The sequence below is a fragment of the Microtus ochrogaster genome, chromosome 2, assembly GCF_000317375.1.
Source record: "Microtus ochrogaster isolate Prairie Vole_2 chromosome 2, MicOch1.0, whole genome shotgun sequence".
Taxonomy (NCBI): domain Eukaryota; kingdom Metazoa; phylum Chordata; class Mammalia; order Rodentia; family Cricetidae; genus Microtus; species Microtus ochrogaster.
In genome coordinates this window covers 42,966,853-42,978,572 of record NC_022010.1, presented here as the reverse complement: position 1 = coordinate 42,978,572, position 11,720 = coordinate 42,966,853, and the positions used below count along the sequence as shown (strand labels likewise).

General features: G+C 51.3%; 1 protein-coding gene across 3 annotated transcripts in view; it reads right to left on the bottom strand.

Annotated features, from left to right (window-relative positions):
• Positions 1 to 3,335, bottom strand: part of Heg1 (heart development protein with EGF like domains 1) — a 78,796-nt gene extending 75,461 nt beyond the window's left edge. For all 3 annotated transcript variants that reach the window (XM_013351605.2, XM_026785719.1, XM_026785728.1), the window contains exon 1: positions 2,955 to 3,335. In XM_013351605.2, coding sequence (XP_013207059.1) covers positions 2,955 to 3,192 — 238 coding nt within the window. In that variant the 5' untranslated portion in view covers positions 3,193 to 3,335. The remainder of the gene's footprint in view (positions 1 to 2,954) is intronic.
• Positions 3,336 to 11,720: the final 8,385 nt, after the last annotated feature.

Here is an 11,720-nt window from a genome sequence, read left to right as displayed (position 1 = left end):
GTCACATTCCTGGGAAAAGACACTCTCCCATCCCTGAGAGGGCTGACCCTTCGCCACCAGCCTTCATAGCACCCCACAATGGTGCCTGTGGCGGCCAAACTAAATGATGAAGTTGGGCCAGAAGGTTTATAGCGATTTGGGAACAGCCAGTTAACAGCTCAGAAGAGGCTGGGCTCATAGCCCTTCCTTTAGGGAGCCACATTTTTTAAAGATTAGTATTCCTTGGACTGGTTACTTAACTACTTAGCATCTTCTCCCCTATGCGTGGGACAGCTCTTTCCTTCGGTGGGAATTCTCATTATGAGTCCAGCCTCCCTTCCTGCCTTTCTTCCACATGCACAGATATCCCAAAAGCGTGGCCTGGGGACTGAAAAGTCAAACGCAGAACTCAGCTCAGAGCTGTGGCTGGGGGTCTTAGGTCATAGGGAAGGAGACGGAAAGGAAGCATCCAGCTCTCGGCCTCCTTTCACTGACGGCTGAAGCAACAAACACAGCGGAACAGAGTGACAGGTGGGCACGAAAGCAAACAATGGCTATCCAAACAGGGGCTGCTCTCCTCCGAGGACAGAGCAAACAGCCACCCAGCAGTGAGAACCTTGAACTCTGTGGGAAGAGAAGAGCTAGAATGACCCTCTAGGAAAGGGAAAAAAAAATCTCTAGTCCCTGCTGCTCATGGGGGAATAGTTATAGTTGGAAGCCCAGACCAAGATGGCCAGGCACTGGCCACCAGCACCAATAGAAGTGTCTCAGGGCAGTTTTCCCAACTATCAGATTAAGGGCATTATTTGTGTGACACAAGGCTCATTGCCTGCAGGAACACCCACCTCCCCACAAACCGTGTGGACACGGAGCATGGATGACCTTCTGTCCTGGTGCCAGGGAGGCTGGACCTCCTCAGATGTGAGGCCTTGCTTAGTCTTCTTACTGAGCGGTGTGTGGTGGCCAATCAAAGTGGGCCAGGAAAACCGTAAGAGGATATTGTAAAACTCTGGCTCTCTGAATCACGAATCGCTGCTGTATTATATTTGTGTGTTTGTTGCTTCCTTCTTATCCTACGTGACATTGTTTGAGGCTTTAGCAGAAACCGGACAGAGGCCATGCCTGGATCCTCGGCCACACTGGTAATGTTCTGCCGTTTTCAACAGGTCCTGGATTTTACCTCTTCCCAACTTTCTCTTCAAACATCCCTGACCCAGGCCGGGCTCAGTTAGGGCAGCAGAGGGGAGGCACCAAGTGGACAATGGTCTGCTGGGACACCAGGAGATCAGGAGACCTCCCCAGAGAAAAATCTGGATTATTCCAGTTCCCCCCCAGGTTCCTCCTCTCCCTGAAGCCTCTATCTTGATCACCCCCAAAACAAACGAAACAGAGAAGGCCGCAAAGTCAAGACCTTGGCCACAACGGAAGCATGAAAGCACGGCTCTCTTAAGCATTAATTCCTACCTGATTTTTCCCCAGTTCAGCTACCACAAGAGCTGGGGAGATTCCCTCCCTGCCTTAGGAAGGGCAGTCCTGTGTCGGCCTCCTCAAGCGGGACCTCACAAGACAGCCACCCTCCCTCAGAGACCCCCACAAGATGGAGCCTTCAGCCAGAGCACCAGCTACTGACACCTGCCTTGGGTTACCGAGTGGCTCTCTGAGTTAGCAGTCCCTTACACACCATTGTGTCTGGAACATCCCACAGAATGCCTTCCAGGATCCCCCAGGTACTTTTCGACAAAGGGAAAGTCTGTAAATGTATTCCATGCTCGTAATTCTTTTCCCAGGAATTCAACTAAACATGGGGCTGCACAGCCTATGTCTGTAAGGACCTTCAGAGCTGCCTTCCCCTCCTTGGCTGGTTCCTCAGTTTCCCCATCTTGGGCCAGTGACTCAGAGGTTCACAAGGACCAGGTAGTCTGTGGAGGCGAGGGCACTGTTGAACTTGCCCTTGAGGTTTTATGAGGGTGGCAAATCTTTTCTTACTCAACTCTAGGAAGTACCTCTACGTTGGGAGGACTAGCAAGCTGGCAGAAAGTTGGGGAAGCATGCAAGACAGACAAGACAAGTGGACAGAGGACAGAACCTTGTCAGTCCCAGCCCTGGAGCAACAACAGAGTCCAGCGCGTGTCCCCGCACCTCTCACAGGAAGATGAGCGGCTAACAGCACCTAAACTGTGTCCACGGCACTTTGTATTATTTTACTTTCATTTTGCCACACTATCACCAGAAGGCTAGGAGGAATGGGGTCCTTCCTCTTCACAGACGGGGAAACCGAGATCTAAAGACAGGACACTGCCAAGGTCATAAGGACATTGCCTTAGAATTCCACCCAGGCCGTGGCATTTTCTCTCACCAGAAAAAGGAACTAGAAACAAAGACAGCAGAAACAGGAGTTGGGTTCCCATTCTGTGATCAGGACAGGCAGCGCCTGCCTGCAGAGCAGCTGGCTGGGGAGGGAAGGGCTGTGGGACAGTCCCTAGTGTCTTTCAGGGGTTCAATATCAAAGCTCCCCAACCCCCACTCCAAGTACCCCTGCTCTTAAGGTTGATTAGGTAGCTCGTTTTATTTTCTAGTGCACCCTTTGTCCTTCATGACATCCTAAGTGCTAGAAGCCTTTCAAACTCCCAAATCCGTTATTTACTTATATTGAAAAGTCAGGCTCTGGACCTCGAGAAACCAGTTCTCCGTCTGTCAGCGGAGAAAAGGCTGGAACGGAGGGACAGTAACCAGAAGTTACCACCCCACGAGGTGCGAGAGGGGCATGGGTGTGGGCTACCCCATGAGAGAGTTTTCTTCCAAAGCTCAGGGAAGGAACGCATGGGTACACTGTAGTAGCCAGGGACAGCGTCTCTCTCTCTCTTCAGGGCCACCTCTCACAGTTCCACCCGCGGGGGGTCCACGGAGCCACGGCCGGGACGGATTATCCCCGGAGCACCCACGCCCTCTGCCCCACGCTAGCGGCTCTCACTCACCCGCGTTCACGCCTCTGGGGATCCGGCCAGACCGTCCCCGCCGGGTCGTGACGCCGGGCCCGGGGGCCGTGTGTCCGGGGCCAAGCGGCGAAGGCGGCCCCACGGCCGGGAGGAGCGCGCGGTTGGCCGGGGAGAGAAGGGGGCCCCGCATCCTGGGGGTGGCGGGCGGTGGCAGCAGCAGCAGCAGCAGCACCAGCGGTAGTGGCGGCGGCCACCGCGGGGCGCGCGGTGAGGCCATGGTGGCGGCGGCCGCCCGCGCTCACATGCCGGGCGCCTGGCCGAGGGTGGCGGCGAGAGGAGCGGGATGCGAGCGCGCTTTCAGCCGCAAAAGTTGTGCGAACCGCGGGAGGGTGGAGGCGGCCCCGGCGCCACCACACGCCAATCAGCCCGGGCGGGTCGCGGGGCGGGCGGCTCCTCCTCGGTTGACATCACCGGCCCCGCTCGGGGGCCCGGGGGCGGGGAGAGGGCAGGAAGAGGGCGGGGGCGGTCTGGGTCCCCGGGGTAAGCTCACGGAACCCCCGGGTGAGCTCATGGAGCCCCCGCGTAACTTTTGTCATGGGCCCACACTCTGGAACATCGCTTTGGGTTTTGGAGAAATAGAATGGGGTGGGGGTGGGGGGGGCGGGGCCCTTTCCCAGCTTCCCAGCTCCTTAGCCACACAGTAGGTCTGTGAAAAGTAGGTGTTGGCAATGTAATTGATGCCAGGTGAGTATTACAGCGTGCTTTCAGAGGGCAGAGAAGTGGAGCCTAGACCATGCTCCGCATTGTGTGCCTGCCTGCATTGCCCTTAAGGATCTGAAGAGGCCCCAAGCTACCGTTGCCCTTTTGGGTCCCCAGCGCTAGTGATAAGCTTGTGTCAGCCACACAGGGTGTCTGATGTGAGAACCCTCATCTTTAAGGTTCACAAGCTTGATTCCCAATACTGTCACAGTCTTTGGCTTACCAGTGTTCTACGGAGATGTCATTGCTGGGACATTCAAACAGTCCACAGGGAAAAGAAAACTGTGAACTGATTCTGGGAGAAGGGCAAACCCAAAGCTAGGAAAAGGACAGAAATATGGAAATTAAACAAAACCGATACACAGCCTACACTGAAGTTGAAATGAAACCTTTAGGGGAGATGTTCCAAGACTGGGTGTCAATAAATTTGCTTGGTATTTCCAGTTCTGTGTGTCCTTATTCCCCGCTCCCAGAAGACAAATGACACAATGCCCAAAATTTAGGACCCAGATCTATTAGTTTGTAAGTAAAGAAAGAGCAGCCCAAAATGGGGAACCAACTTGCTTGAGACTGTAGGAGAACCAACAAAGGATTTCTCACTGGGTGACCACGTGGTTTCATTCTTACCTCATAGTTTAGAGTTGTCAATAATTCAGACAATGTCTCAACCAAAATGAAAACCACAGCTCCCTTGGGATGCTCTCGGATGTGCCAGGGTTCTTTGTCTGTTTACCAAGTGCTCAGGAAAACGGGCTTCTCCGCAGCTCTCTGTCTCTGAGACCCACCTCCAGGGGAACGAGCGGATCATAATGTCCAGGGCAGCTGCAGATGGGCCCAGACCCATCTTCTGGTGACTCAGGGCAAGTGAGTCATTTGGCAGAAAACAAAGGATGCTCCATATAAATAAGTTCACCTTATACCAATGAGCAAAGAGTAGAGAATTTGGGTTTGGGTTTATAAAAACCACTAAAGAAACCTAGCTTTTGAGGTCTCACATGAAGTGTTCAGACCTCTCAATAAGAAAGAAAGAAAGAAAGAAAGAAAGAAAGAAAGAAAGAAAGAAAGAAAGGGAAAAGAAAGAATCCAGGCATGAGCTCAGCTTAACATCTCTGGACACAGCTCCCATTAACGCAGGACTATGCAGTGGCCCAGACGCAGCTAGACAAGCTCCAATAGGCCAGTACACTGTGCTCAGAGGCCCTGGTCACTGCAGCTCCCTCCCTTCAACAGAAAGGAAGACTAGCCAAAGACCAAGTCACCCTTTCAGGCAAACAGGAAGGTTTAAGGGGTAAAAGGCCTGTCCAGGCTTCCCATGTGCCTTCAGAAAGCTCACTTGGGAATCTTACGTTCCCTGCCAACACCCCAGGGCATTGCACCTGCCACCTTCCCCTCCCAAAGCATTAGATTTATCTCTCTAATCTCTCTACCATCTAAGTCAATGGAACATTCTGAGTAACTGCCACCTTAACCAGTGGATAAAGGGGGAGACGCAGGGGGAAACTGTGAAGGTTGACCACAGTGTAGATGGGACCTAGTACCTTCTCATCTCCTGGGACAAAGCAAGAGGAGTCAGCAGGGAAGCCACACTTAGCACAGAAACTTGCAAACAATGGGAACTGCCTCTTTTCCTGATTTTACCACCGCTAAGTGCTCTGTGCCTTACTTTCTCCATCTATAGAACAGATTATCCCGGATGATTGCTAAGACTGTTCTTTCCCTGGTGATTTAAGGTGCAGGGGCAAGGCTAAGGACATATAAATGGGGGCACAGTGAAACCATCCAACCGGACCCCTCTGTGGTGCAGTTGGAAGAAAGGTGTGTTGTAAATGTGGAAGAAAGAATAGCCAGAGGCCTTTGGGAAGTCCAAAGCAGCCATGGCTTCCTCTTGGGGACAGAGGATAAGAAAGGAGAAGTGGCCGAGGCCAGGGCTATCTCTTTGGAGGAGAAAGAGAGAGAGAAAAAAAAAAGTTGGGTAAGAAAATCAGGGAGTGAAGCAACAGTGGGAAAAACATCACCAAGAACAGGCAGCTGTAGGGCGGGAGGAAGGACCTGGAACGGCCTGAGAGCTGGCATCCTGGAGGGAAGGGTGAGAAGGGCCAGAAGGCTAGCGTGGGTGCTCCGATATTCATATTAGGTACCTGTTACTAGGGACTAGAGGAGCCTGGAGTCTGTTTGCTGAACAAGGCTGGAAACATCTCAGGATAAATTCGAGGGATCTGTGGGCTGGGGCTGCAGAGGGATGTGAGGGCAACCACAAAGCTGTCAGGGAAATCGGCAGGAATTCAGTGGTTCTGCCTCCGATACTACATGGGGTCAAAGCCTTTAGAGAAGTGTTTACACCTTGGTTTGCAGTAACAAATAGGACTCCTTCATCCCCGTGAGGATGCTTCGTTCTTGCTCACCCCACAACCTTCCACACTGATGGGAGGGTTGCCAGGTGCCTTTCTCACGATCTTTTAGGGCTAGACAATCTCTGGCTCTGCCATTTTATAGTCCATGGCTTCCAACTCTGCTTTGGGATTCAGGGTTCCCATCAGCCAGAGGTGAAAAGATCTTGGAGGCAAGCAGGAGAAACTTTGAGGAGGCAGGCCTGGGAGGGGCATGCCTCACTTCCTCTCACAGAACACTAGGGAGAACAAGACAATAGGCTTCACTCAACTGGGAAGGAAGCTGGGAAAAGCAGCCTGACACAGAGGCAAAGGGGAGAGGGAGGACTGGGTAGAGGCTAACAATGGTTACCACCTGGCACCAGGGTGCCCGGGAGGGAAGGAAGCACGGAAGTTTCCTTCTTGGTCTGAAAAGGGCAGAGAATCAGGTGATCTCTCCGGCCCAGCGACTTGAACATTCTGTAGTTTGCCGAAGATGCCCCAAAGTGAATAAGCAGAAGAGACCCCAGTACAGTGTGCCCTCTGCCCATTGGTCAGTAGAGAGGACCTTGGGTTTTCTCCAAGTTCTGTCCCTAAGATGTTCCCATTCCTCAGCCAAGTCAAGTGATCACTATTGACTTCAGTGTTCCCAATTGTCCACTAAGAAGAAAGCCCATTTACCTTTTGATGCCTCACCGGGGTTGGTCTGAGGATATGATGAGGTCACCAAGAGCTCTTCTGAGCACCATGGTTCTAACCACACAATGCTGTTATCAGCAGGGCCTCTCAAGTGTGCCCACTTTGCCCCATCTGTGGCAGAATAAGCTAGCATCGCCAAGGCTGGGATCCAGCGGTGACTACACGGCAGACCATTCTGGGGATGCCCAGATGCTGGTGATTACGGGTTCCAGAGGTTGGCATGCTCATCAGCAGACACCTGATCTGAGCCTAGCCTGGGAGCAGAGAGCTGGATTGAAGCATCGCTGTGGGAGGCTGCGAGTTTCTCACGCTAACCCATCCTGGGTCCTGTTTATTCACCCTCTCATCGGCTTGTCTCCCCTCCCACTAGATTTATGAGCTGCTTTCTTGGAACTTCTGCACTTTCCTCATCTTTGACCAACGGAAGCCGACACAACGCCTTCTTTCATTTAGTCATCCAGGAACTATTCCTGCTGGGACTACCCTGTGCCTGGCTCTGGGCTGCGGGTGGCATGCGCTTCTGAGCTCAGAGCTTAGGGGCTTGAAGAAGACATCCACCAAAAGAGCACCATCATAAGCCTGTGTCTGCGGACGGGCCCTGAAGAAGAGCACTCAGGAGGTCATGGCCGTCTCCCTGTAAAATGAGCTTGAACCATGATCTGACCGCTGTCTAGGGTGTTAGCCAGGTCCAAAGGGAGTTGGAAGTATATGTACACGCCTGAAGGCAGGACGACTTGGAATAAGATAAATGTAAAGGAAAAAAAAGAAAACCACGAGCTGGAGAAATGGTACAGAAATTAAGAGCACTGGCTGCTCTTCCAGGGACCTGGGTTCAATTCCCAGCAACTACATGGAAGCTCACGATTGTCTGTAACTCCAGTTCCAGAAGATCTGACGCCCTCTTCTGGCCTTGCAGGTACTTCATGAATGTGATGCACAGACATACATGCGGGTGAAATACCTACACATAAAATAAGATTGTAAATAATAAAAGAGTGAGAGAAGTAATCCAGGCTGGCTAGAGCCCAGTGAACAAGGAAGCATGGAGGTGACCCAGTCACTTAGACCTGGGGTGCCCAGCACCACATTTTAAGAATCTGTGCTTTAAGAAGAGATTAGGAAGTCACTATCAGATTTTAGCTCAGAGAGATGGGGTAGAGGGGGTAAAAGGGAAATGGCGAGGGGTGACAGGATATACAATTAGATAGCATTGTTCAGTGATGAGAGAGATGATCCAGAATTAAGAGCTGGTATGCAGACTCTTAAATTTCAAGTGAGGAAATGAGCACTCTCAGACCAGAGAGACAGCAGCGAGTTCCAAGGATGCTATGCATTTGAGAGACTGTAGGAAGTAAACATCCATAAGCAATGTTGGCCAAGGCTTCCTGAGTTTCTGTCTTGTATGGTTGGACAGATGCTGGTGCCATTCACAAAGAAGAGGGGCCAACCTATGCATGGGTAGTAGGTCTTCGAAGTCAAGAGCACTGATTGGGTTTTGGGCATGGGTCCCAGGTGACTTGAAAATAAATGTCCACGTGACAGTGGCAAGTGTGCCTCTGAGTCTGTGGACTCGATGCTGAGAGAAGAAGTCCAAGCCTGAGGTCTCACTCTAAGCAAAAGGGGATGAGATCATCTAGGGGGAGAATTGTAGTCAAAGAGCCCCAAGCATGAGCTCTAGAGAGCCCGACATGACATGCCCTAGAGAGAAGGCCCCGCCAGAAGGGACTGGAAAGGATCCGTGGAGAGGGTGGAGGAGAGTGGGGGGTGGGGAAAGTGGTGAGTGGGTGGTGGTAGTGTCATCAGAACCAAGGGAAGGAGGGTGTGGTCAACAGTGTATAACCCCAAAGAAGGTCAAGTAAGGCAAAGACTGAGAGAATCCATGGCTTTGGCAGCACTTGTGACCAGGAATCATAACAAGAATGGTGACTGGGACAGAAGCCACACGAGAGGCATGCCAAGGAGTGAGAGGTGAAGCCCAGCTGGCTGAGAGAATGTCTCAAGAGGGTTGCGTTTGGTGGAGAGAGTGAGTTGGGCCAGTAACTACAGCAGTGATGAGTGAGGGAGCTGTGTTGGTTTTGGTGCAGAATTTGGACAGGGAAAGGGTCTACTTGGAAGGAAGAAGAACAGAGGTGGAGAGGAGCATGGTGGTGATGGCAGAGGACCCAGGGGAGGATGCAGGAGGGGATGCAGGCTGAAGCCGGGTGCAAGGACTGGAAGGGAGGATAGAGTGGGAAGAGCAGGGTCCACCTGAGAGTCCAAATCTCCGTCTCAGGACCTCAGTTTCCCTAGTAAGGCAGGAGATGAGGCTATCTGTGAAATGGGTGAACTGAAGAGGCCGGCTGGACGGCTGGGAGACTGTGAAGAATAGGCAGTTAGCTTCCTACCCAGGTGCCATCAGTGCAGGGGCGGGGTGGGGGGCTGAGGACAGGAATTTGCCCACTAACAGAATTCTGACTGAAGGGTATAAGGCAGGAACAGTTCTCGCCTTTTCTTAGCATCTAGTGGCAACAAGCAATCCTTGGCTTGCCGTCTGTGCCTCCAGCCTGACATGGGCACTTTCCCTCACCATGCATTGTGGCCTTCTTCTAAGGACCCAGTTAGTGTGAGAGCCCTCCGGAATCCAGTATGGTTTTGTTGTAACTTCATTACATCAGCAAAGACAATTTTCAAATAAGATCACATTCACATATTCTAGGAGTTAGAACACAAGGGATACTATTCTAGCCAACCTAAAAATAGTTGTCATGACATGACTTAGACCTGTCAGGGACCCACCCAGCCTGCTGTGATGGAGCATGGAAGAGTGCTCCGTGGTTACCCAACTTGTTCCTCAGCTGGTCAGCAGCTGCTCTTGAGACAGTTCCACCCTATCACTCACTACAAAGAGACTTACTACCCTCCCACTAGGGACGAAGACTTCTGGCCTCTCTTGTCTACTCCTCCCTTTCCCATCCCAGGTTGGGCCTCTGCATGCCTTTTGGCACCTTCCTCTGCCCGGAGATCTATTGCTCCGGGCAGCACACCAGCTGCAGAGCTGACCCAACCTCTCAGGAACTGGACGAGAAGAGGCAGAACCCCAGCCTCTCGTGGAACACATGCTACATCTATGCTGTTTTGCTCAGAGTTCCAGGAAGCAGAGGGCCTTTGGGATGCTCACCAAAGAGCTAAAGGAATAAACCCCTTTCTGTGTTTTTAATCCGCCTAGGAGAAGCCTTATTGTCCCCTTTCTGGAATGTCAGGAATGGTCTGCTTTTGTCCAGAGTTAAGCTACGGCTAGAGAGACTTTCCTTGCTGTTTCTCTGCAGATCAGTGCTAGGCTCAGGGCTTTTGCCCTTCAGGGCCAAGGTGAGAATGCAAACACCCAGTCCCTCTGGAAACTGCCGGGACCTCCTCCAAGGAGGAAGGGTTGCTCATGATTTGGCCAGGGTCCCAAGCGTTATGTACAGCAATGCTGAGCACCAACTTCCATAGCTTGGGGAGGATCCTCAAATGACCTTCCGTCTCTTGTCTACCCATTGGAGAAGGCCACTCCACTCCAAACAACATTCCTCCGATAAAATCAGTTACACACTGTAAACGTCAAGGAGCCTGGAACATTCTCCGCTAGTGCAATAGGATTCTGATAAACCTTCTCTATTTTGCAAAACCTTGCAGCATGAAACATCCTCTCTGGAACAGCAGGGAAATTCCTGGGATGCCGGGACATTGGGCAAAGTGGCCAGGGCCCCAGGGAAGGAGCAGAAAGCCCAGAGTCCCATTGTGGGCAGAGAGATTAGTGCGTTCAGCCATCAACAATAGCTGTGCACGTCTCAAGAGACAGATCCAGGATCAGTCACCCTTTCTCCTCTGACTCAGTCCAGGATCACATGCACACCACACACCCACCTTCCTGCAGTGCAGATCTGCCACACTCCCCTGGCCGCTTTTCTCCACCCCACTCAACACGAGTCTGGAAGTTTCCATCCTCCCCACATTCTGCTGGACCCTAGCCAAGAGTTGCTGTCTGATCATAGGTGTTTTGCCTGTGGTTCAGTTTCTGGGCATCTCAGCTTCTCTTTTTGTTCAAGGGCCTCTGGATCATTCTCCCTGTCACCTCTTCCTCAGCCTCTTTGTTCTGTTTATGCCTTCTTTCCATCAACTTCCCCATATTTCACTCCTTCCCTTCCTAGTTCTTATTCTTAGCTGTTGGTTGACACAGAACTAAATGCATTTCTTCTAGGCCTGTGGAATACACTTCCGCAACCTCTGATGGTGTGGCCTGATGCTGCAGAGCCATTTTGAGAAGGCCCAAGGATAAACCATATGTACCGGAGTGTTCTGGGAAAGAATTCCAAGAGTCTTCTGAGAGATGGAGACACTAGGCATAGCCTAAAAACTGGACATCAGACCAATGTCTGGACTTGTGGGCAGGGGATTGACTTTTATACAAAATTCTACTGCATAAGATTCCTCTACTAAACCAGACTCCCCAGCCATGGGGGTTGGGCATCAGTATTCCTTGCAAGCTCCCCCAACAATTCTAACATGCATCAGCAGTTGAAACCACTCCTACCCGAGACTGTGTGCAGCTTTCAGAAATGCAGAGTCACAGTCAAATGGTCATTCGAGAAGCAGCTGCTGTACATCTACTCTGTACCAGTGGACATTAGACATTATGCTAGGCTCTGGCTATTGAAATATATATATATGTATATATATCTTGCTCATATATGTGTGTGTGTGTGTGTGCATATGACTGGAGAGATGGCTCAGCAGTTAAGAGCACTTGCTGTTCTTGCAAAATTGTTGCATTTAATTCCCAGCAGCCATTGGGCTGTTTACAACTGTCTATAACTCCAGTGACAGGGATTTGATTTTTTCCCTCTTCTGGCCTATGGGCACTGTACACACATACAGGCAAAACACCCATACACATAAAATAAAATAAAATAAAATAAAATAAAATACTTAGTCCCTAGTCTTGCCAAGCAAGCAGATTAGA